The sequence below is a fragment of the Pelophylax lessonae genome (genome assembly GCF_965119305.1).
Source record: "Pelophylax lessonae genome assembly, chromosome: 1".
In the NCBI taxonomy this organism is placed as follows: Eukaryota; Metazoa; Chordata; class Amphibia; order Anura; family Ranidae; genus Pelophylax; species Pelophylax lessonae.
In genome coordinates this window covers 562,221,323-562,247,579 of record NC_138768.1, presented here as the reverse complement: position 1 = coordinate 562,247,579, position 26,257 = coordinate 562,221,323, and the positions used below count along the sequence as shown (strand labels likewise).

The following is a 26,257-nucleotide window of genomic DNA, read 5'->3' as shown; positions in this document are numbered from 1 at the left end:
CCAACCCTCTTGTAGGGGGCCCGAGCACACAGGAGGGCCCACACAGAGAGGGGGATTAGTGATGGACAACAAATACAGAAATCTTCCTCCAGCACCTGAATCTGATCTGTCCCTCTCCCTGCTATCAGCTTTTATCTGTTGAGAAAGAGACAATTGTCCCTCACTAATCCCCCTCCCTTGTGTGCCCCCCCCCCCCTCCCAGCACTTATCTCTGCTCAGGAGTTTATTTGTAAATTGTAACTTTGTTTCTCTCTCTCTGTCTCTCTGATCACTGAGCTCCAGCTGCAGAGCCTGTATATTTTTCTCATCTCATCTTCTTTTTCATTTAACATAGTTGTTTTTTTTTTTAGATTTAGCAGGAATTATTATGTTATATTTGTTTCTGATAATAGTGATTTTGTTGTAATTTTAGCTAAATATATAATATTTTCTTGGGGGGGGGGGGGCCCTGCCAGGTAGTCTGTACGGGGCCCCGCGATTTCTAACAGCAGCCCTGCTGGCAGGAGGGAGAGAAGGAGAAGCTGGCTTTCAGCTGCCACAAGAGAAAAATACAGGGGATCTATCCATCACCTGCCTGTGATTTACAGGTAGACCGCAATTGTGGGTTTTGCTGACCCACGGGCTATAGATAATATTTACAGGAAATTGCAGCTTCCTGTTTTACTGCTTCTTCAAGGATTCTCTCTTCAGTAGTGAAGTTAGCCGAACAGAGCATACTTCACCAGTGATATGCCACCCCCACCACACACCTTGTTAGAATGACATGTTGCAATCTGCTATTAAAATCTACTGAGCTTATGTGTAACTAGGAACTGGTAAACGCACAGGTTAGATCAATTCCAAATTCAGGGCCTTCAGAATCCTGGTGGCAGCTGCTAGGCAAACTACATTCCTTTGGACCTTAAAGAGGTTGTACACCGAGAAAAATTTTTTTTCTCTTCTTTACATCCTGAAAGAGAAACCCATAATGAGCTAGTATGCATCGCATAGTAGCTCATTATGAAATACTTACCTTAGAACGAGCCCCCGCCGTGCCGTCCGCTTACCTGTATGACGGGCGACATGTATAGTCGCCCGTCTTCCGGGATCGCGGCATCCGGCCATCTGATTGGCCGGAGCCGCAGTGACGTCACTCCCGCGCACGCGCGCGGGAGCCGACGGTCACGGCACGGGGCTCTGAAGGAACGGCACGATCTGCCGTTCCTTCAGAGCGCATGCGCCAGTGACGTCACTGGCTGCATTAAAGGTAAATATCTCCTAAACGGTACATGTTTAGGAGATATTTACAGTACCTATAGGTAAGCCTTAATATAGGCTTACCTATAGGTACAACTTCCTGAGGAGGGTTTACTTCCTCTTTAAGCCTGGTACATTCAACCTGAACTGAACGGAAAAAAAACAAAACTGAGAAGCTTGGGAGTAGCTCACTGTACTAACTATGTGATGTTAGTACAGCGATCCCCCCACTGAGCTATTGTGTTCTGACAGGGGGACGGACCCCCTGCCAGAAAACCAGGCAGTGATTGCAGCCAGTGGCTGATCAGATGACTGATTGGCTGCTGTTTTTCCAACATGCCCGTTCGACAGAAGCTGGACGTTCGGCTGGCTTCTGTTGGACCGGCTGCTGTATACACGGACCAAATGTCTGCAGGTTTCTTTTGAACTGGCCGATACGCCTCAATATTCGAGCCGTGTGTACCAGGCTTTAGGTCCATGATCTACATTGGCTGGGGGTCAACTGAGAGTATCTGTCGTGCCTCTATGCTATCATAGGAGGCTTGTCAACCCCGTAGGTACAGTAATGAATCAAGTAAAAATAAAATTGCAACAACAAAATCACAGGTAAAAACAAAATATAAAAACACACATGACACAAGGGTGTGCTGAAATACTAGGTAGCAGAATAATCTTGGGACTGTCATTTAAGTTTAAGCCCCCATTCACATTAGGTCGCTCCGACTTCGGGGGTGACCTGTGAAGTCGCGTGCACCGCGACTTCGGCACGACTTGCACGGACTTCATAACATGAATGTCTATGCAAGTTGCCTCCAGGTCGCCCTGAAGTAGTACAGGACCCTTTTTCTAAGTCGGAGTGACTTGTGTTGCTCCTATTAGAACCGGTCCTGTACTACTCAATGGACCGCGAGGGAACGCGACTTGCCAGGCTGACCAAGTCGCCTGACAAGTCGTATTAGTGTGAATCGGCTCTAACTCTAAAGTGATTTATTATGTAGTAATTGTATTGTAGTTTTTCACTGTTTTGCAAGTGCATGTGATTTTAGGGTAGATTGGTTTTAATTACCTTGACGCAGTCTCTTTTATATTTAATGGAAAAACTAAAGCTTGTACTGTGTGGACACATTTGTGTATTATTTATGAAAATACCAATTTTTTTAAACATTTGCATCGTTTTATTTACCTCCTGACTACCCTTTTTTCTGGATGATAAAAATTGTGACTCTTGGACATAACATGCAATTATATATATACACACAGTATAGTATTTTTCGTGTTTTTTTTTTCTTTCTAGGTATAAGGAAAGGCTTCAAAGAAAGTTTCTCAAAGAAACCAACCAAAAACTGAACTTATCTGGTGCCCTCAACTGCCAAAAATGGAAATTCTTGCCAAAGGGAGTGGATGATTTCCGAGATGGTTATCCGGCTCCTTCTGATGCTTCAAATGTTCTATCCTCGGGTGTACATCTTCCCATCCTGCAGAATCCAGAACATGACTCACAACTTGCCCAGAAGCCTAAAAAGTTCACCATAGAGCAGTCCTGTTACTCAAAACTGCTCCCACTACAGCAGGCACGCCGAGAATACATTGCTGAGATCGAATATGGCCTTACACAGCACCCACTGGCTCTTTACCCTCACTTAGAAGAAGGCATACCACCTGAAGTAAGAGCCACATTTAATTTCTCCATTCTTCTGTAAGTAGGCTGCTGTCAAGACCTGGTTACCTGTTGGTGGCACTGTGCTTCCCTGGATGGGAAGTTGCAGTTTTGGTGTCCGCCAGCAGGTGTCTCCCAGCAGGTTTCAGCAATCAGCACCACCTGGCCCCAGCTGCTGGGAGGGTACTTAAGCCTGTTTCCACTAACATGCCTTGTGTCCGTGCTCCTGCCTTGTGCCCTACATGTATCTGGTCATCTCCTATGCTGACAGCTGCTGGTGTATTTTAACCAGTGTTCTTGGCCGAATTGTGAAACTGCTGTACTGTTGGTCAATGATGTGGCTATGCTGCCTGACATGAGTGCCAGAATCACAAAACTGGCTGCACAGAAATACAACTCTTTAGCAGCTAAAAACATACATATGTAAATTAACAGTGCCAAGTTTTTTAATATAAACATAAATAAATCTCTAAATTGATATTGATTCATTTAAAGTAGAACAGTAGGCAAAAAAATAATTACTTTAGATAGAGAAATGAAGGGTTAATGGAGGGCACTTTTTTTTTCCCCATTGGGGAGATTTACTTTCACTTTCTGTCACATAGCCGAAACAGGAAGTTGGGGGAAATCCCTGCAAATTAAGGAAATTCTTTGCCCCCTCCCCCCTAAGGTTACCAGAACTAGTGTCCCGATTGAAGATTTCCCCTCAATTACTTTTTTGGGGGACAATCCAAACCTTTGGGATTTTCTTTACTTTCAATGATAATAGTAAACAGGAAAAATCAGAGGCATAACTAGAATCTTGCTTCTCCTGTGTACACATGGATAGGAGTGGGGGGCTAATAGAGGATCAAATCCCCTCCATTTTCCTCCTGCAGCTGCTGAATGCCGGCTAGAGGGAGAGGAAATGGGATGGCATGAGTGACAGCAGTGGTGGTAGGATGGGATCAGTGGTAGCGGTGGGATAGGATGGGTGGAAGCAGTGTGGGGGGAGGGGGGTTTGGGGTAGAATTAGTAGCAGCTTTGGTGGTGTGGGGATGGGATCAGTGGCAGCGGTGGTGGTGATGGGATGAGTGGCAGATGGGGTGGTGGGGGGATGAGATCAGTGGCAGCTGTGGTGGTGGGATGGGATGGGGTGGGATGAATGGCAGTGGTGGTGGTGGGATGGGATGGGATGGGATAGGATGAATGGCAGCAGTGTGTGGGGAAGGGGATCAGTGGTGATGGGATAGGATGAGTAGCAGTGGTGGTGGTGGGGGGTAATATGATCAGTGGTGGTGGAATGGGATAGGATGAGTGGCAGCAGTGGTAGGGGGGAGGTGTATGGGATCTGTGGTGGTGGAATAGGATGAGAAAGAATGAGTGGCAGCAGTGGTGGGAGGGGGGGATGGGATCAGCCCACTGTGTGTGTTTTGGGGATTGGATCATTGGTAGTGGTAGCAGTAGTGGGGGAATGGGATCGCCCCCTGGTGGTGGTGGTGGGGGGTTCGATCAGTCCACTGAGGGTGATGGCAGCTGTGGTGGTGGGATGGGATGGGATGGGGTGGGATGAGTGGCACTGGTGGTGGTGGGATAGGATGGGATAGGATGAGTGGCAGCAGTGTGTGGGGAGGGGTGGCGAATGGAATAAGTGGTGGTGGGATGGGATGGAATAGGATAGGATGAGTAGTGGTGGTGGTGGGGGTAATATGATCAGTGGTGGTGGAATGGGATAGGATGAGTGGCAGCAGTGGTAGGGGGGAGGTGGATGGGGTCAGTGGTGGTGGAATAGGATGAGAAAGAATGAGTGGTGGGAGGGGGGAATGGGATCAGCCCACTGAGTGTGTTTTGGGGATTGGATCATCGGTAGTGGTAGCAGTGGTGGGGGAATGGGATTGCCCCCTGGTGGTGGTGGTGGGGGGGGGGTGTTATCAGTCCACTGAGGGTGGGATCAGTCCGCTAATGGTGGTGGGGGAATGGGATCAATGGCAGCAGTGGTGGTGGTCGGAACGATATTTTTCTGTGCTTATGAAATGTCTAGCATAGTTCAGTTGCAAATATTTTAATTTTTTTTTTTTTTATGTAAAGCTATTCGAAGACATTGTGGAGATTCTTGACCCTGAGATGAGATTAAAGAGTCCTTCAGATTCTTATGAAGCTATCCTTGTGGATCAGGAGGATACCATCATCACTCCAGCAAAAGAACAGGAAACACAAAGTGTGAAATCACGTGAAACCAGCACAAGACTGTCAACTATGTAAGCATCATTGTCCGGTATAACAGAAGAATGACAGTTGTAAACTTCACTGTTAACTTAGTAGTAAACATAACGCAGTTAAGTAGGAGGAAAACACTATCCTTGGTCCTTGTGGTAATGATGTGCGTCTTGCCGTAGTGTTTGCCTATTACCATGGCAACATGGTGGAGAAGACGGAGGGAGAATTATGTGGGACAGCCACAACCTAACTTTCACGATGATAGGCAAATACAAAAAGCAAGAGTTTAAAAGATCAGTCCATCCAAAAGTGAAATGTTAGTTCCAGCAGAAGCCTAGCAGGCTGGACTTGCCCATGGCTTCTTTTATGACCTTGGTTCTCCAAAAGTGAACCCTCGAATCAGTGCCGGTTCCCGCATCGCACCAGAATTGCACAGTGGTTCACACTGAGATCTGCAAATCGCTGGGGGTGTCAATGTAAAGTTAATAACACCCCCAGATTGGTTCCCAGATCGCAGAGCAAACTCTGAAATGGTGCAGGAATTGGATCGCATAGGGGTGAAAACCCATGCGTTCCAAATCCAGTGCGAACCAAAAAAAGGGTCCTGCACCATTTTGTTGCGAATGTGTTGTGATTTCAGCCATACATTTTTCATGGCTGAAATCTCATCACACAGACATCAAATGTGATCTGCACAGCAACGTCTGTCTGGCATGGCACTAGTGTGAACTGACACTCAGACTACCTTTTGTGTTTTAGCATCGCCTATTGCATTTGTCATAATATATACCAAAGAAAAAATCGAACAGGGAGAATTGGAATAACTCATAGTAGCAAAGCAGGTGTATACCTGTCCTAGGAACTGATGCAAAGAGATCTCATTGATAGCGTGCCCAAGAGGTATAGAAAACTGTCAGTTGATTTAACCACTTCAGTACCGGACACTTTCACCCCCTACCTGCTCAAGCCAATTTTCAGCTTTTAGCGCTGTCGCACTTTGAATGACAATTGCACGGTCATGCAACACTGTACTCCTATTACATTTTTATCATTTTATTTCACACAAATAGTGCTTTCTTTTGGTGGTATTTAATCACCACTGGGTTTTCTTATTTTTTGCTAAACAACATTTTGCAAATAAAGAATCTTTCTTTATAAATTTAGGCCAAAATGTATTCTGCTACATGTCTTTGGTAAAAAAAAAAACCCAAATCAGTGTTTTTTTTTTTTTAGTCTGTAGGAAAGTTATAGTCTACAAACTATGGTATATATATCTGAAAATTGATCAATCCTGATGTACTGACGCCCTATATTATTTCTTGAGATCAAGTCTTTACAAATATCTCCAAAATTACCCTTTTTTTTTTTGGAAAGTAGACGGTCCAAGTTATTTCGTAAGAAGCATAGCGCATTTTTTGAAGTTAAAATATTTTGTCACAATATTTTGGAAAATTAAGAAATTAGAAAAAAAAACAAAACATTTTTTCACGAACTTTACTTATTGTCACCAGTGCAGTACATCATTACCATATAATGGGTGTGGTAGTGATCAGGGACACTGACAGTATGTAAAATAAATTAAATTAATTAATTAATAAAAAAAAAAATTTAAATTTTTTTTGTTTATAACTTTTTTTTTTTTTTTTTTAACACACTGTGACCAGAGCAATACAGTGTTACCATAGTAACTCTGAGAAAGTGATCAGGATATTTTTTTTTTTACACATTAGGATTGCTTATACAAGTGAGTTTTATTGGTAAAAGCAACCATTTTTACTAAATGAAACTGATTCATTCAGTGTGTTTTGTTGTGATTAGCTGTGATTGGCTCTGTCTGTGCCATGTGATTTCTGTGACCAATCACAGCTAGCAACACAATTGTACACAATGGATGGAATGAAAGGAAGCCATCAATTGTTTACAATTGTCATGTAATCTGCTGTGATTCCTCACAGCTATCACTCGGTACTGATAGTGGGCTGGTACACTGACCTGTGGACACAGCCAGTGACAGATTGCGCCGCAGCGCAGGCCCCGCAAGAGGCATATTCCGGGAGGACGTCAATGCTGTAGGCAATTTACAGCACACTCATTTTGGTGGCATAATTATTAATGTGAAATGTATGTTCTTTTGTTAAAGAACATTAATTGCTATCAAACTGTTATGTGTAAAGTTCCGCTTTAACCATCCAGTATCGAAAAAAAATTATTAGTTTGGAATGGACTTACACCCAAAGGAGTTGAATTTTAAGTGGTATGGTAGACAAGCCCCGAAAGATAAGAGTTTTTGAGAGTACATAAAGAGGCATACAATGTACTGCCAATATCTAAACATAACAGAAGGAAATGGCATGAACTGCTGGCTCATGTGTGTCCAATTAATTACCTCTGCCTTCCCCATCTTCTCCTTGGAGTATGCACACCCCACATATGGATAATCTATGGCAGTGGTTTCCAAACTTTTTTCAAAGAGGGCCAAATTTGATGAAGTGAACATGCTTGAGGGCCGACCATTTTGCCTGACATTCTTTGGACCATTAAAATTAAATGCAAATTAACAATTTTATGCAAAGTTTATTGCAAACGGCATACTTTTCATTTCGTCACATGGATGACAAATCTAAACAGGTGTTATGCCAGTTATCATGGAGAGATGGAGAGATCGCTGTTATACTAGCGCCAAATTTATTTGTGTTTTTTAGTGCTCCCTTATCAGGCTAAAGCCTCGTACACACGATCAGATTATCGAACGATCTTGGGTCCGATTTTTGTTGCATGTTTGTCTGATATCGAAAGTGAAGAGGTTACTTTAAATTCCCGTACGACAGAATTCAACTTCAGAAGTGATGTCATGTGTTGAATTGTTTTGTATGTGTTCTTTCGTTTGTGAGCATGCCTAGTCTTGCTATAATGATTTTTTTCCAACGATAACTGTACTAATTAAAGGAAAATCGGACGTATGATAAAAATTATATAGCCTGCACATCCAGATTTTGTCGTCCAAAAATTCGTTATCGGCTGTTGAAAGCACTATACTAACAATCCGAAAATCGGCAGATCGTTCGTCGGATGAAATTTTACTTCCGATTTTCGGATCGTGTGTACGGGCCTTAAGTCTGAGGCCATATTGAGCAAGGGATATAAAGCTGGTGGGGATGGGTGGTGGATGTTAACATTTAGTGTATTCACAAGCAACATGGGTGTTGAAAGATCCAGAGATCCCAGTGGTCCTGAGCAGCGCTCTGGGATTCACAGGGGCCACAACAATAGATTTTTCCAAATTATCTGTGGGGCCATATTAAAGCGGCCTGGGGGCCGCAAATGGCCCACGGGCCGGACTTTGGACATGCCTGATCTATGGAATGTCATACAATATAGGAACTACCCACCCCTACTCAGGTTAGACAGTCCAAACTATGTTTTCTTCTAAAAAAATACATACAGCATTATATTAACAATGATACATTATGTGTTTGTTTCGGCATCTCATTTATTAACACTACCTTTCCAAACATTTTAAAAGCTTCGTAAGACAGATCATGTTCTACAAAAGGCAGTACTTGTCTCCCCACCCCCCTCCTTCTTTGGGGCTGTGGGCAATGTCATATACTCTCTGCAATCTCGTGATACATTTCTGATGAACTACCATAGTAAACACAGGTTTGTTAAACTCGTAACTTCTACCTAATTCTTAGGAAGACAATATTGTATTTTATTTATTTATTTTGAGTCAATAAAACATAAAATTGTAATCATATTTATTGCTAAATGTAAGAATTTGTATTTACAATCCATATGCTACCAATAAATCAAGCTAAATATATTTACTCCATCTATTTCTGTTTCAGCATAGTGAGATTTGATGCTGTTTGAATCTCATATTTACAGGAGTGAACAGTCTAGACTCAAAAATCCATATACTTGGATAGCCAAGCAAGAGGGGCATGTAAAGGAGGAGAAAAGATCTAAGAATCCAAGACCATCGACACCAGCATTAGATGAAAGTGTCAAGCATGTGACTAAGGACTTCTGTGACTGGGTGACATCTTTGGCAAGTGTGCAATACTTGAAACCTAGCATCTCTCACATGTTAATTTGTTTCAATGAGCGCCTTTAATTTTAACTGTAGCATAATGTTTGCTAGGCAGTGCAGTGCAGTGCTCCTCAACATTTTTTCAGTCAAGGCACCCTTTAAAATTCCACACAATTTTGAGGTACCCCATTCTAAAATGTAATTACTAAACTAATAGTTTTGCATAATGTAGCAACTTCCACACACGTAGGACACCCAACATTAGCAGTGATTTATTCTTCCAAAGCAAATACACCTTTGCACACTGGTACTGATTACTATTCCAATGTTTCTCTTCTCCCTCAGTTTTTCTCCCTCACTCAGCAAATGTGATCGCGGTGCTGAAGGAGAGGGGCAGGTGCCTGACATCCTCCCTATCAACCGATGACCTAATTGGTTGTTAGGACACTGGCGTCTGGAAGGCTTTAATGGTGCACAATGAAAACCTGTGACTTTGTATAACTAAAGGCAGGCTTGATCCACCCGCTGGCTTGTATACAGTTTTTGGGCAATGTCTAGCTATTTGCCGAGCACCCCTGAAGACACCTGAAGGCTGATCTAGAGTTTATAGGCACTCGTATTCAGGCTGAAAAAGGCTGATCTAGAGTTTATGGGCACTTGTATTAAAACATGTAAACTCCTGAAACCAGGCCAAGCTAAGAAGCCTTTTTGTATTTTTTTTCCCATCAACTGCCAAGAAAAAGAAAATATTCAAGCAGCTGGTGGTGTATTTGCCTGGGTTCTCTAGAAATATTAAGATAATTAAAAATGTTTAATGGAGGTTTTTCACTTTCAGCCAGAATTTGGCAAATGGTGGATCTTTCAATGCTGACTTTTGGGGTCCTCTCTGCTTTTATCCTTGCCATGCAGCTGTTTGGTATAAGCTAAGCAGCTCTAGTGTTATAAATCATTTTCTGATTTTTTTCTTTTTTTTTTGTAGCAGTGTGGCACAGCTCAAGCAAGGAAATCCAATAAAAATAAAGAAATATCTAAGGCCAGATTATTTGTTACCATGCCGGCATACCTATTACATTATATCTCTGAATGCCACAAGCAAGGAGAGAACTTTCTGTCCTCAAGCAGATTGCTCAAATGCCAGGACCTGCTGTAATGCTTGGCAGACAGTCACAATATATTAAGTGTATTTGAGACTTCCTGTTTTTGCATAAAAGGACAGATGATGTCTGCCCACAAACAGATTTTTCAACAGGTTGCAAAGTCACTGTGTGTGTTAATGAGCATCTCCATTAATGGAGGTGCTCACTATAATTCCCTATTGAGGTTACACACAGCCTGATTATTCAAGTAATTTGAAATGATTTTACTTGTAACTTTGGCCACTCTAATGCAATAAGAAAAACAAGTTATCAGATTTTAATGTTTATGGCTGGATACAATAAGGCAGTGATTGTATATATGAATACACGGTGGTAAGTGACCTGATAAGCTTGCGCAACCAGAAAAACTGGATAGATTGTATCCATCGTTCTTGCAGTTACAATGCGGATCTGTGTTTTATACAAAGGGCTTTTTAGCTTCCCATTTGCATCTTTTCTGTTAACTGCCAAATGAAGCTGAGGTTTGGAATAAACAAGACTATTTATTACAATATAGTATTTATTATATATGTATACACACGCGCACACACACACAGATGTATTACAGCTTACCGAGTCTTAGTTGTGGCTGCATTTGTTTCCTTTTTTTAACTTAATTTTAACCTGTTATTTATTAGCTTCCTTTAACAGATCAAGCTGTCCAGCAAAAGTGACAGAGGGATGAGACAAACCATTTAACACTGACAGTGGTCAGCTTTTATTTATTTATGTAAAACCTTTATTCCAAAAGGAAAAAAAAAAACTGTTGCTTTTACTTTTTAAAAAGTGTTACCTGGAGTTTGGCTTTAATTTGTTGGTCTAGTCCAGGGAAATGCAAACTGCTGCCCTCCAGAGGTTGCAGGACTACAAGTCCCATGGGTCATAGCAAGACTCTGACAGCCACCAACATGACACCTAGAGGCAGAGGCATGATGGGACTTGTAGTTTTGCAACAGATGGAGGGCCACAGTTTGCATATCCCTTGTCTAGTCTATCTAAATCTGCTAGTCCATCTAACACTACCCTCCCCCCAGAATGACAGTGCTGCTGTCCAAAGGCACCCCTGCAGTGCTGCTTCTGTACTGGAGTGGAGACACCATAAGGCATAAGTACATAAGAAATGAGTACACCAAATGGACTTGTCACTCTCTCTCTTGGGATGTTAAAGAACCCTAAGAAGGATTGATGAAATCCACATAAGGTGCGAGAAGTGAATCCAGATGGGACGCCGCCGGTGCGTGTGCCGGCTGTAACATACAAGTGCCACAGGCAGCGCGGCTTCCGGAGGTGACCTCACGCCGTCGCTAGGCAACCAAGCCCAGAGCAGGAGCCAACATGGAACTCAAGCTTGCCTTGTTGCCATGACTACATGTTTTGCGTGCATGCTCTTTGTCAAGGACTTGCCCAGCGACTGCGTGACGTTACCCCTCGAAGACGTGATGCCTGTGGCACTTGTATGGCGTCCCATCCAGATTCACTTCTCGCCCCTTATGTGGATTTCATTCATCCTTCTTAGGCTTCTTTAACATCCCAAGAGAGAGAGTGACAACAAGTCCATTTGGTGTACTCACACGGGACCTTGTCAACGTCCTCGCTGGCCACCAGGACCACATGTTAACCACTTGTACTTTGGTATATATTTAGTGCTGTGTTAATTATTAAAAATAGCTTGCATAAATAAAGAACTAAAAGATAATTCTATAACATTTAAAGTGACATTAAATCCTCAGTTTTTTTAAGCACATGGTTCGTTTCCCATCAATTCACCTGATTTAATCACTTACTGAGCATTCAGATTGTAGGTGGGGTGCAGTGCGTTGTGGCGGCAATGATACACTTAGTCTCAGTGCAATGAAAGAACTTGTACTGAAATATTGCAGAGGCAGTTCACAAATAACTAGGTGGGAAGGCAACCCAATCGGGAACACTCACAGTTCCAACATGTAGAGAGCAGGATCCAGCCAAACTGACAGCGCCTGTAGAAAGATGTAGAATGTGGCCTGGCCAACTTGTGCCCAAGCAGGCAGATGTCTAGAGAAGTTGTGAGGTCTATACTTTCCCTTCTCATTAGGAACCTTTCTCTGATGCTAATTCTGTCCCTAGCAGGCGGGGTACCTGTTCCTACTCTGCACACTTGCAAAGAGCCAGGGCCTTAACCACTTGCTAATCGTATTATAGCCAAATGAGGGCTACAGCATAAACGGCTAGTTCTGGGAGGCCGCCGTACGATGGCCTCCCATGATCGCGTCCACCGCGTGCCCGCTGCTAGGCGCGGGAGGCACGATCTGTGATAAAAGTGTCCGGAGGACACTGCTGAACACAGATCAGGGTAAAGAGCCAATCAGTGTCTCTTTATCACATGATCAGCTGTGTCCAATCACAGCTGATCACAGATGTAAATAGAAGCCCGTTATCGGCACTCCTTTCCTCATGCTGATATGCATTAAGAGAGGATAAGAGAGCCAATAACTGGCTTCTCTAAAAGGGACATCTACACTGATAATCTGGGCACTGATTATCAGTGTCCTGATTATCAGTGCAGTCCAAACAATGCCCACCAGTGCTGCCAATCAGTGCCTCCTCATCAGTGCGCCTACTAGTGCCCATCAGTGCCGCCTTATTTAGCAAAAAATAAAAAAAACAGTGGTGATTAAAAACCACTAAAAGAAATCTTTATTTGTGTGAAAAAAATGATCAAAATTTTGTTTGGGTACAATGTTGCATGACCGCGCAAATGTCATTCAAAATGCGACAGCGCTGAAAGCTGAAAATTGGCCTGGGCAGGAAGGGGGTAAAAGTGCCCAGTAGGCAAGTGGTTAAAAAGGCTCTGCCTAACCCACGATGGCTGCCAAAGTCACATGGGGCGGCAGCATCCAGTGGGATAGCTTTCCCAGTGACCCAGAAAACCATAGAGGAACCACGTTCCTCCTGACTTCCTTTCTAACTGCAGTGCCACTGCGGAAGAGCACCACCTGGAGTGGAGAAAGTAGACTGCATCTGCCTACACTCCCCCCTCCCCCTTTTTAACAGATGCTGTCCTCTGCATCACAAATAATGAAAGCAACAATAACAGTGGTAAAAACACAATCAATTTAAGACAGAACAGTCAACAATTTCAGACAACATAGTCAGAATATCTGGCAGTGAGTCGCCCACAATTATACTGTAAAGGGTGCTGGTTTTCTTGATTCTCTGGTTTTCTTGATTCTCTGTAGAGTCACTTGGCAAAGGTTCATCTGCAGGTAGTGACTCAGGGACCTCAGGTGGCAGGGGATCAGACATGCTTCTATTTTCTCTCCACCTGAGCCAAAGGTTGAGTCCTCGAATGCGTCGGTACAGTCTGTGGTACTGAATGGGGTCGACAGGCCTTCTGAGCTTCTGACTCCAAAGTTGTTGGGCTCGGGGCTAAGAGAGGCTGGAGACTTGAGTACGAGGGGTGGCAGGAACAAGTCAGTTGGGGTGAAGGTGCTAGGGCCTCCTCTTTGAAGTATGCAGTTTCAAATGTCTTGGTCGCTGCTACTGTCACATCCATTTCTTCCTGTTTCTGAGCAAAAGCAAATGCACCCAGCAGTGCATTATGGAAGTAGGTGGCGGGTTGTACCATAACTTTCTCTTGCAAAGCCCTTCGGACTGGGCCAGCCTTCAGGCCCACTATGAACTGATCCCTTAGTATGTGGCCTGAGTCAGTGATGTCAGCGCAGCCGCACACATTATTCTTCTCCAGGTGTCTCCACAGGTTCTACATGACTACCGCATAATGAATGAGATTCTTGTTCTCCTGCTGTTTCCTTAGGAAGAACCTTCACCTCAGCTCTGGGAGCAGTATCTTCTCCCCAAACAGGCCCTCCAAGTGTTATACAATCTGTTCTAAGGTTACTCACTCTTGTTCTGGCAGCGCTATCACCATGTGATGGGTGTCATTCTTTTGGGTGTTAATAGCCAGCTCCGCCACCAGCCAGGCTGGAACCTGATACAGGCACCTGGCACTCTCCAGTCTCTTCTCTCACTCTGCCAAGGGAATGTTAGATCCATTGAACTTCAGTATTATGGCTAAGACTGATCCCAGCAAAGCCATGCTGAAGCCCAAACCTCCTTTGCACCCGCTGCAAGGGACATATCCCGCTGACTGCCACCAGAGTGATGCAGTGGCAATGATACACTAAGTCCCAGTGCAATGAAAGAACTTGTATTGAAAAAATGCAGAGATAGGTCAAAAATAACCCAGTGGGTGGGAAGGCAGTTCAAACGGCACAGAGAGCAGAATTCAGCCAAACTGACAGCGTCTGTGGAGAGGGTAAGAATGTGGCCTAGCTGTCTTGTGCCCAATAGGCAGATGTCCAGAGAAGTTGTGAGCCCTACGCTTTCCCTTCTTGTCAGGAACTTTTCCCTGACTCTAGTTTTGTCCCTATCAGGCAGGGTACCTGTCCCTACTCTACAAACTCACAAAAATGAGTGCCAAACCTGGGAGCCAGGGCCTTAAAAACTCAAGATGGCTGCCAGAGTCACATGGGGGGGCAGCATCCAATGGGATAGTTTCCCCAGTGACCCAGGGAACCATAGCGGAACCATGTCCATCCTAAATTTCTCTCCAACTGCAGTGCTGCTGTCCAAAAGCCCCAACTGCAATGGAGAAAGAGGGGCTGCACCTGCCTACAAGCTTCTTTATCTTTTAATCCTTGTCAAGTTTCAGTTTAAGCTGGTGCTATTAACTCTTACCTGTGAAGACCGGAAGTTCAGGAAACAGCACTGAGAAGGCAAGAGCCAGTTGCATTGAAAGTTGTAAACTGCCAGAGCTGGAGTAAGGGTCCTTTCACATGGGCGTTCCGTTTTTTTCATCCGTTCAGTCACTTTTTTTTTGAACGGACACGGATGTCACTTTTTAGGGTCCATATGTCTGTTTTTCCTCCATCCGTTTGTGGATGAAAAACGGACATAATGTATGTCTATGGGCTAGCGGACATTAGCGGATGGATGGAGGAAAAACGCACATACGGAACGCCCGTGTGAAAGGACCCTAATACTTTTACCAAATAGTTTCCTGGAGACTGTTTATTTTATTGAATGCAATGTGTTAAAACCACTTAAGCCCCGGAGGATTTGGCTGCTAAACGACCAGGGGGTATTTTGCGATTCGGCACTGTGTGACTTTAACGGACAATTGCGCGGTCGTGCGACGCTGTACCTAAACGAATTTGGCGTCCTTTTTGTCCCACAAACAGAGCTTTCTTTTGGTGGTATTTGATCACCTGTGCGATTTTTTGATCATGCGCTATAAACAAAAAAAGAGCGTCAATTTTGCAAAAATAGCAATATTTTTCACATTTTTTTATATGAAATTCCCCCCAAAAAAAATGTAAAAATCAAAATTTTTTAACATTTTCGGCCAATTTGTTTTATGCTACATATGTTTGGTAAAAAAAATCGCAAAAAGCGTATTTTGATTGGTTTGCGCAAAAGTTATCGCGTTTACTAACAAAGGGAAAGATTTTTGTCATTTTTGTTGTTTTTTTTTTAAAGCATAATGGCGGCGATCTGCGATTTTTTTTTTGCGGGACTGCGACATTGGGGCGAACAGATCAGACCCTTGACTGACATTTTTGACACTTTTGGGGTTACCAGTGACATTTCTACAGTAATCAGTGCTATACATATGCACTGTTACTGTAAAAATACACTGGTAGTGAAGGGTTAACTTTATTTGGGAGGGAGGGGCTGTGTGTGTCCCTAGGGGCGTGCTTTCTACTGTGATTGGCTGTGGCTTGAGCTGTAAGGACACTGATCAACGGATCTACATAGTAGATCCGTGTGATCAGTGTCTTTACACCGAGGAGAATGACAGGCAGCTTGTTTACACAAGCCGCCTGACTTTCTCCCTCTCCCCCGCCGATCGCAGAGTGGCCGGCGGACATCGGGTCCGCCGGTCACACGCGCGGGGGGGGGTCCGTGACCGCGCGGGAGCGCGCCGGCGGCGGCGCGCGCTCGCTCCCCAGACCCTCCCAGGCTAGTGACGTACTGATACGTCACTCTGCCTGTGAGGGGCTGACCGCCGCAGTATATAGTCGTGCGGCGGTCGGCAAGCGGTTAAGTTAAACAAATGCTAAGGGTTTCATATAACTTTATTTCTTAACTGTTAGCAAGAAAATATTGGGTTGAACTAACCTTTGTATTCCTATTAGGGAGGAGAAAACTGCAGTGTCAATGAAGCCACCGTCTTCAGCCTTTTTGCCAGTGGATATGACACAAAGCCTACCCTCAGCGTCCCGATCCATGTGGTAGAGTTGAACAATGTACCTGCAGAATTAAGAATGTCTGTGGGTGTTTCGCCTCAACAAGAAATTAGGAATACTTCACCCTCAAGGATAAGAGAGTGTAAGGTAGGATCAAAATGTCAAATGTGTGTCACTTCCAAGAATAAGCCCTAAGCAGAAACATGACATCCAAAAATGACTGGGGCTCATAAACCCAGTTTTGCCCTTTATGTATGTATGTATGGGGTTCATGTTGCTCTATTTTCAGTAGCCTCTTATAAACAACAGCACAACTCTAAGAGCCCATTCACACCAGCTGCAATTGAATGCATTTATAAATGCACCCCATCTGTATAGGCAGTCCAAAATCCAGGGTATCCTATGGGCATAATTCACCCTAGTGCAGTGCAGTGAAAAAAGGGTACAGCATACTGTGTTTTTCTGCATTCAAACACACTGCAATGCATCACCGTGCACATAGAAGCCTAAGGAAAGAGAAGAAGGAAGTGACCTCACAGGACAAATGCAGATAGAAAAACACGCATCGACTGCATGTAAATGCACATAAAAACGTGCATTAAATGCATGAAGTTCACGCATATGTGCAAGCAAAAAACACGCAGTAGATGTGCAGTTTTTAGTGTGAATGGGCCCTGACACAATATTACTTTTTATCAGTAGGTGTGCTAAAGGTGATAATATAAATACCCAGCTCCCAGTTTGAAAAGAAACACATGCTGCTAAAATATTTAAAACCATGTATGGGCTAGCTGGTTTTACACATAAATCAATCTATTTTTTATTCCCAAATGATTGGTGCAACTACCTATTGCCGACAATCATTTTATTCTTCCAACGGGGAAGGCTCCCCGCTGGCAGAATACAATAGCGCTGCTATTGTGGATGATAGATTCCCCCATCCAACCTAAATGTGTGGTTGAACAAAACTGCAGTTGGTTGAACAAAACAAAATGTATAACGTATTGTCTGCCTAACATTCCATTCTCCAAAAAATACTGTTGTCCAAGGGTGTGTCTTTTACTCTCCCAAAGATCGAGCCAACCCTAGAACAGGAAAAGCCTAAAACAAATGCAGCCACCACATCTAAGGCAGGGTTAATTTCGTCGACTAAAACGTTTTAGTCGACTAAATTAACACAATTCTAGTCGACTAAAATACGACTAAAACTAAAACAATTCAGATGACTAAAATACGACTAAAACTAAAATGGCATTTTAGTCATAAGACTATAACTAAAACTAAATAAAAAATTGACATCATCAAAATTAACACTCCTCTGCTGGCCATTTCTATATTGGCAACACAATTCCATCCAGAGCATGTAATAATAGCACATTAAAGTTTAAACATGTATTGCACCACCGCATACGCATACGTAAGGAGCATCTACTAAGCTGCTGAAAACTAAACAATTAAGAAAAAGGCTTTTCTTATATTTTTCCCTAATATTTAACGTTGGTAATATATTCAGGTAATATGTGCAATGACATTACAGCCAATGGAGTTTACAGCAGTGTTAATTTCGTCAACGAAAACGTTTTCGTCACCGGCATTTTTCAACTGACGAAAATGAGACGCAAAGTATAGCACATTTTCGTCAAATGACGACAACTATGACGAAAATCAAATCCGTACGAAGGAAAACTAAACGAGAATGTGAGGCAGGGCCGTTTACCCAACTTCCGGTTTTCACGGAGCTCCGCCTGTGTGGCGTCTGGCGTGGCGCGCCCCGTGACGTCCGACGTGAGGAGTGGACTACTACAAGAGAATCGACTCGAGACCAGTCACCTGACCTCACCAGAGCACTGCAGCTGCAGCACTACAGCCAGATGCGCCAGGCCCGCTATTACTGCCTCCCTGAGTCCCCTCAGACCACTCACCAGTCACCACTGGCATCCGATTCTGCCATCCATCCAGGAATGTGTACATGCATATAGGCCGCTGAGGCCCGCCCGGCCCATCCTGTTCAACAACTTCAGTTCAGAGTCAGACCAGAGACCCTTAAACCTGAGACCCCCATCCAGCACTCTGAGCAGCACTGTGTGCACTCACTGCACTGACTGCAGGCAGCAGCATTACAGGCCTCCTCTCTGACCTGACCATGACCATTTAGATGACTAAAATCAGTTTTAGTTGACTAAAATGTAGGACGTTTTAGTTGACTAAAATGTACTGGAGTTTTAGTCGACTAAATACGACTAAAACTAAAACACTTGCAGAAGACTAAAATGGGACCAAAACTAAAATGCCATTTTAGTCCTAAGACTAAGACTAAAACTAAATTGAAATTTGCTGCCAAAATTAACACTGATCTAAGGATTGGTAAACTGCAATATATTACATTTATGTTCTTGGGTTTGGATACGTGCTTGTTCTGTTTTGTGTCTGCCTTACGCATATAATGAAGTAAGACATGATTCTGACTTGTTTTATTTCTCAGGAGACCACATACAACCCAAGCTGGGTAAAGCCTAGATATGGAGCTTGGTACTTGGATCCTAAAACGTGGAAGGAACAAAAAGCCAATGAACCATTAAAAGACCCAGCATTGGAAAATAATGAAAATGGCATTCACTCAAAAACCAAGCTCAGCCAAAAGGTACCTTGCTAAAAAGAAGCACAATCATTATATCCACATGCAGCTGGATTAAAACAAACCTGAGATGGGAAAGTGTAATTTTGCAAATATTAATGCATTTAAAGTTTATTTATTCAGTGTTTTGGGTTTGCTTGGCAGCAATGGTGACAACACAGATCCATATGGGCAGGTCAACTCTTTCAGCATACAGCACCCTACCAGTACATTTTTGGGATGTTAGATTGACAAAGATTATTATTATTATTATTATACAGGATTTATATAGCGCCAACAGTTTGCGCAGCGCTTTACAATGTGAAGGAAGACAATACAGTTACAATACAGTTCAAAACAGGAGGAACTAGAGGGCCCTGCTCGTTAGAGCTTACAATCTAGAAGGGAGAGTCAAGTTAAACAAAAGGCAATAACCGTGGGGGATGGGTTGATGGAGAAAAGGAGGTACATTTGTTAGGGGTTGGTAGGATAGGCTTCTCTGAAAAGGAGGGTTTTCAGAGATCGCCTAAAAGCTAATAGAGTGGGAGATAATCGGACAGATAAGGGTAAGGAGTTCCATAGGATTGGAGAGGCTCTGGAAAAGTCCTGGAGGCAAACATGGGAGGAGGTGACGAGGGTGCTAGAGAGCAGGAGGTTTTGAGAGGAACGAAGAGAGCGATTAGGTTGGTATTTTGAGATGAGGCTGGTGATGTAGCTGGGGGCTAGGCTGTGGATTGCTTTGTAAGATGTTGTAAGTATTTTGAATTTAATTCGTTGGGTGAGCGGAAGCCAGTGGAGGGCTTGACAGAGAGGAGCAGTGGACACTGAACGATTGGTTGGTGTGGACGAGTCTGGCGGCAGCATTCATGATGGATTGAAGGGGGGATAACCTGTGTAGAGGTAAGCCAATGAGAAGGGAATTGCAGTAGTCGAGGCGCGAGATTACCAGGGAGTGAACTAGGAGTTTTGTTGTGTCTTTGGTTAGAAAGGGGCGTATTTTGGAGATGTTGTGGAGGCTGAGGCGGCAAGATTTGGACAGCGATTGGATGTGGGGTTTGAAGGAGAGTTCAGAGTCCAGGACAACACCTAAGACCTTGGCATGCGGGGATGGGCTGATAGTAATGCCATTGATATTGACGGAGAAATCAGGGGAAGGGGCAAGCGGTGGAGGAAAAATTATAAGCTCGGTTTTGGATGGATTGAGTTTGAGGAAGTGGTGTGACATCCAGACCGATATATCTGATAGTAAATACAAAGATAAATCAGATTCTGTATGGAGTGGAGACAGGAACTGAACAGAAACTTTTTTTTTTTTTTTAATTGTGTAGTCTTGTTGTGCGTTACTAAATGCAGGCTATGCCTCAAAAAATGTGGATTTTGATAGCAATCGGTTTATTTACTTTTAGGACGAAGAATTGCTGCAGCTTCATGGAACTTCTGCTTTTAAAGAATTTATTGAGAAGAAAGGTTACAGAAGACCAGAGGTGAGGTGTACTTTTTTTTTTTGTTATGACCTGAGCAGTAATCCTTCATAATTAAAATGTGCTGGATTTCAAATTTTCACAGCCCAATGTTTCCGAGGGAAAGTGCTCCAAAATACAATAAAGGCTGCAGCTAATATGTTAATGCCCTAGTAACCTTTTTCTGTATCATTGTTACCTAAAGCAGACCATTGCTAGCAGACCATATCATCTATTTTTTTTGAATCAAAAGAAAAGTTTATTGAGAAAATCGCAGATTGAAACATACAAAACACAGCCAAAAAAATTAGCAAAGAAGGCACAAAGTGGATTACAGATCTCAGCCAGGGAGTACAAATGCGTCAGAGAATACAGGATATTAAAGAAAAAACATACACCCCATCTAGCTAGGCACCCAGAGCCAGGCATAGAGAGCAACAATTCAGAGGCGAGTCTCACGGTGATCAAAGCAACAAATGTTCTAGTATCAGGTCCGTGGGAGCCACATATCATCTATTTACACATGCCTATAACTGTACAAAATCCTGTCACTGTTGCTGTTTGGGCAATTTCCTCTCACTTCGGGGGTTGATTTACTAAAGGCAAATAGATTGTACACTTTGAAAAGTGCAGTTGCACTCTGCTAGTGCAGTTGTTCTAGAGCAGGGGTGTCAAACTCAATTTCATTGGGGGCCACATCAGCACTATGGTTGCCCTTAAAGGGCCAGTTATATCTGTAAGGTTAGATGTCCAGAGCACCCCACGCCCCCCTTACATGAGATGTCAAGAGCCCCCCACCATCATAAGCCAAGAGTCACCCTCCCTTGCTTACATCACAATTCAGCCCCTTACCTGGTTCTACTGCCAGGAAGAAGATTCGGGTTGATCTGTGAAGAAGAAAGTGCAAGGTCTGGAGGACGACCAGAGGAGGGCTGGAGTCCGCTTACAGAGTCTGCTCAATGCTGGGACCAGGAGAGGCAAAGACAAGGTGGTGTTTTGGCTGCACAGAGAGGTGCAGGATCTGTAGGAGGAGTTCTGCCTTCCTCTCTGCTGCAGACTGCTGAGAAAGGGGTGGGCAAAGACTAGCCTTTCTACAGCAGCACAGAGAGGCACAGGATCTGGCAAAGGAGTTCTGTCCTCTGCTGACGACTACTGAGACAAGGTAGGGGCAGAGACAAGGGGGGGGGAGAAACAAGGGGGGTGCCGCAGCTGCAGGAGAGGTGCTAGGGCCACTTGAAATGGCCTGGGGGGCCGCATTCGGCCCGCGGGCCTTGCGTTTGACACCTGTGCTCTAGAGCTTAGTAAATGAGGTAAAGCTTGACTGCAAAGAATACCCAATCATGTGCAAAGAAAATTATAAAAACAGCATTTTTACTTGAACATGATTGGATGATGGAAGTTCGGAGAGAGAAACTGCTCTTGCAGAATGCAACTGCACTTTGCAAAGTGCACAATATATTTGCCTGTAGTAAATCAACCCCTTCCTGTCCATTTAATGAGAATCAGAACAACAGGAAGGTACAGAAAATCTCCCTACTTATCATCTATTCCAAATTAAATGGATGTCAGACACAACAAAAAGAGGAGAAATCCCCACAATATGAGCACAGAAATAGGAACACATTCTTTAGTAGAGTCTAGTACATTTTCTCAGCAGGGACACAGCTTTGTAAACCTGACAGAATCTCATAGCATGATGTGCAGTTCTCTTTAGATGCAACCCTAAAAACCTAACTTGATTGAATATCTGGCATGCAATGACTGCAATGGATTATGTGTAAACTAACTTTGGCTATTTCAGAGATCATAAGGGAAGAAGAATGCCATTTTACCTTATGGTGGAATAAAGCAACAACATTTACATTTGTAGGCTTAACATTACACCTAAACATCAAATTTATTCTCTGATACTTGAGATTCCAAAAGCTTAGCTGACAGGAATTACTTGGAAATGTGCAGTCAATTTCAACTACTTTCAAGTCTCAAGGAATTGCAAATACAATATGGAGGATGAGGTTGGTGTACTGTGCATAGCTTTCAACTGTCCCTGATTTTGAGGGACTGTCCCTGATTTGGAACAAGGTCCCTCTGTCCCTCTTTCCTCCTCTTTTGTCCCTCATTTTGGTCTGATCTATATAGTTTTATATAAAATGCACTATTTATCTTTCAAAACGTGTTTTACAGTGCTAAACCTTTCATCCAATTTCAAATTAGCTGCATTTGTAAATTTCAAAAGCCAACATAAAGAAATAGTAGTGGTAAAAAATGCACTTGTGGGTTTACCTAATGAGTTTTTTGTATAATTCTCCTTTAAGGGGGAGTGGCAGGGGGGTGTGTCCTATGCCTACATACTTTTGCTAATAGGTGTCCCTCGTTCCCATCTCAAAAAGTTGGAGGTATGACTGTGAGATCCTTTGGCATCAACTTGTAAGTGGTCAGAGTAAAAAGCTTTTGGGAAAGGCATTTTAACGTGTCCAAACATTTTTTCCCCTAACAAACCTCCATAAACGAAGTCTGTGGGCACCTGATCAGCCTGAAAGTGTCCAGATTATGTCGCATATATAGAAACTTTAAAGTGGTTGCAAAGGATTTTTTCTTTTTTTTTTTTAAATAACAAACATGTCTATATTTACCTGCTTTGTGTAATGGAATTGCACAGAATGGCCCGGTCCTCCTCTTCTTGGATCTCCTGCCCCTCCTCTCTTGCTGGTGCCCCCAATAGAAAACTGATTCCCATGGGGGCACTCGAGCGGACTCCCTCCCAAGCCCTGCTGCTGCATCCACTGACACAGGCAGTGGGACTCAGCCCTGCCCCCCACTCCCTCATTGCTGCAGTTGATTGCCCCCTGCTCCCTCATCGCTGCAGTTGATTGACAGGAGCAAGAGCCAATGGCTCCCACTGCTATCGATCTGCCCAGGGGGTAAGGACAAACCCAGCAGAGCTGCAGGTCCCATGCACAGCTCTGGATCGCGATGGAGTTTAGGTAAGTATTAGAGGGGGTAAAGGGGCAAGTCTGTGACACAGAAGGTTTTTTTTACCTTAATGCATAGAGTGCAATAAAGAAGACCTTTAGCCAAAAATAATTTTTTGCTTTGGATAGAGTAAGAGTAAGGGAAGTTACTCTGTCAGATTTTTTTTTCCGCTATCTGTGTCCCACTGCAGAGATTTCCCTTCACTTCCTGTTCTATAGCCAAGTGGGCTGTGAGAGGAAACGCCTACAAATTAAGGAAATTCCTTGAGGGCCCCCAGGTCATCAGAACTAGTGTCCCATTGGAAGATTTCCCCTCTATTAATTTTCTGGGGACAACCCAAAATTTGCCATTTTCTTTTACTTTTTCTTTTAATGATAATGGTAAACAGGACAAATGGAGAGGGTAAATCTCCTTAACAGGTGCACAGACTGCGAAAAAACTGAGAGGGGTTCTAATCCCTCTCCACTCTATCCAAAACCAAAAAAAGTTTTGCCTTTAGTTATACATTAAGGTAAAAAAAATGAGGCTTTAGAACCACTTTAAATTGGGTTTTTTCTTCTCGAAATCCTCAAAGTTTAGTAAATAATTTTAGCAAATTTTATTTCAGATTCCTACGTATTGCATTATTTATATATAGTAGAATGTATATATAATTGTCAGTCTAGAGCAGTGTTTCTCAACCTTTTTTTAGTCAAGGCACCCATTAAAACGTATGGACAGTCTCGAAGCACCCCATTCTAAAATGTAAAAATAGTTTTATATAGCACAGCAGAATCCACACACGTAGGACACCTAGCGTTAGAGGTGATTTATTCTTCCAAAGCGAATACACTTTTGTAAACTGATACTGACTAGCATTCCAATGTTTCTATTCTCCCTCAGTTTTTCTCCATCACTCAGCAAAGATGCCCTCAATGCTGATGGAGAGAGGCACAGGAGGGTCAATCAACGATGCTTTGCAAGCCACTGACATCCTCCTTATTAACTGGTCATGCCATTAGTCATTAGGATGCTGACGGCTAGAAGGTTGTAATGGTGCACAATGAAAACCTGTGGCTTTGTGTAACTAAAAGGCAGCTTTATTCAACCGCCAGCTTGTGTACAATTTTTGGGCAATCTTTAGGCATTTTGCCAAGTCACCCCTGTATAAACCTCAAGGCACCCTGGTTGAAAAAGGCTGGTCTAGAGCACTTGCCATTTTTTTTTCTAGCGAAAAGTATTATAATCTGCATTGACATGTTTAGCCCTATATTTGTATGGTAGGATAACTTAGGTTTGGTATTTCTGTAGATGAGCGCACCCTTTGTGTATACTTTCTATAACTCCTGGTTAACTAGAACATTTTCCATTTCAATGTGTTTTTAATAAAGAGAATGCGCATTAAGAATGAGTACATGTACAGAAATAGGGAGAGTATAATACCCTTGGCAAGCCAAACCAGTGACATAAACCGCCGCAAGGCCAGGAGATAGGTAACAATATAGTAAGGCCCATGGGAAGCTAAACCACAATACAGGTACAGCAACCTAGGTGAAACCAGAGTTTCGAGCTCTGCCTAACGAACAAAGGTTAAAAAATGGGGAGGAGCGACAGTCAACAATGAATGCCCTATAGTAGGCCTATAGGTGATGTCACTGCCCAGTCATTCTAGCCACTGCCGGTGCTCTCTTCTCTCCCCTGAAGCCGGCCACTGAGGGGATCATGTGACTGGATCAAAGCACCCTGAGGATAGGTAAGAATATGCATTTTCCTTTTTCAGGGTAGTTAGAATAGGAGTTAAAAGGTGGGTGGGAGCTGTTTTAAGCTTAGTTAGTTCTAAAGATATATAAAGTCCACATGCAGCACTTAAACTAAAAGCCAGGTGAAAAAACAGTCCAAATATTTAAGAGAATGGGATTCCTCCATCGACTTCCGTGCGTAGAAAAAGCACACCACACCACCGTGAAGTAATAATATCTCCTTAACAGGGGTAGGAAAAATTGGGCAGTGAATCATGGATGTCTCAAAACCGCACTAAAAGGACTGGTTCAACACTCTAGCAGGCCATTACGGAGCTCATTGGATGATAGGTAGAGAGGAGCTGGTCCAAGCTGGATGACCATAGACATTCCCCACTTAACCTCACCAAACACAGGAAGCCACAGTAAAGCTGTTGTGTGCTGGGTATGGAATGACTTCAAGGAATCCTCAGATATTCTTGATCTGAACCAGAACTTAGTTCTAGCCTGGACTTCTAAATTAAAGCAATGTACAGTAATGCACAACATAACGTGAATGCATTAAAGGCACCACAACTGACCTCAGTGGTTTCAATGGGCCCATGTCATGTTTTTTTCAGAACAGAATATATTTTTTTTTCTTTCAGTTTCTCAACAAAATATTGTGTAAGAATGATGCTGTGCCCTCCAGAAGAGAAATTCCAACAGAATCCAGGGACATATCTACAGCAGGGAACACTTGGTACCGGTCCGGCTCAGCATCCACCCACGAAGAAAGCATAATAAACTGACTATGATCTTTCACTCACATCTGCAGTTTTTGGTTTGAATATTAACTTGTTTTAGGGTTATTGGACGACATGAATACACACATACTTAACCATACTGAAAGGTGTAAAGTACAAGGGCAACTACCGTGGAATGTCAACATTATAAATAAGCAGTGCAACCATAAATGTTACTGAAATATTTGTAATGCATTACTGACATCAAAGTTTGCAAAAATA

The 26,257-nt window shown here is 43.2% G+C and overlaps 1 protein-coding gene across 2 annotated transcripts in view; it reads left to right on the top strand.

The window, feature by feature from the left end:
- Positions 1 to 26,257, top strand: part of LOC309544650 (protein FAM47E-like) — a 32,231-nt gene extending 5,974 nt beyond the window's left edge. The window contains exons 2-8 of one of the 2 annotated variants that reach the window (XM_082243559.1): positions 2,531 to 2,900; positions 4,961 to 5,130; positions 8,978 to 9,140; positions 16,435 to 16,632; positions 18,968 to 19,126; positions 20,506 to 20,583; positions 25,898 to 26,257. In XM_082243559.1, the coding sequence (XP_082099685.1) occupies positions 2,531 to 2,900; positions 4,961 to 5,130; positions 8,978 to 9,140; positions 16,435 to 16,632; positions 18,968 to 19,126; positions 20,506 to 20,583; positions 25,898 to 26,041 (1,282 nt within the window). In that variant the 3' untranslated portion in view covers positions 26,042 to 26,257. Of the gene's footprint in view, positions 1 to 2,530; positions 2,901 to 4,960; positions 5,131 to 8,977; positions 9,145 to 16,434; positions 16,633 to 18,967; positions 19,127 to 20,505; positions 20,584 to 25,897 lie in introns of both variants that reach the window. The other variant, XM_082243558.1, reaches the window with a different exon arrangement.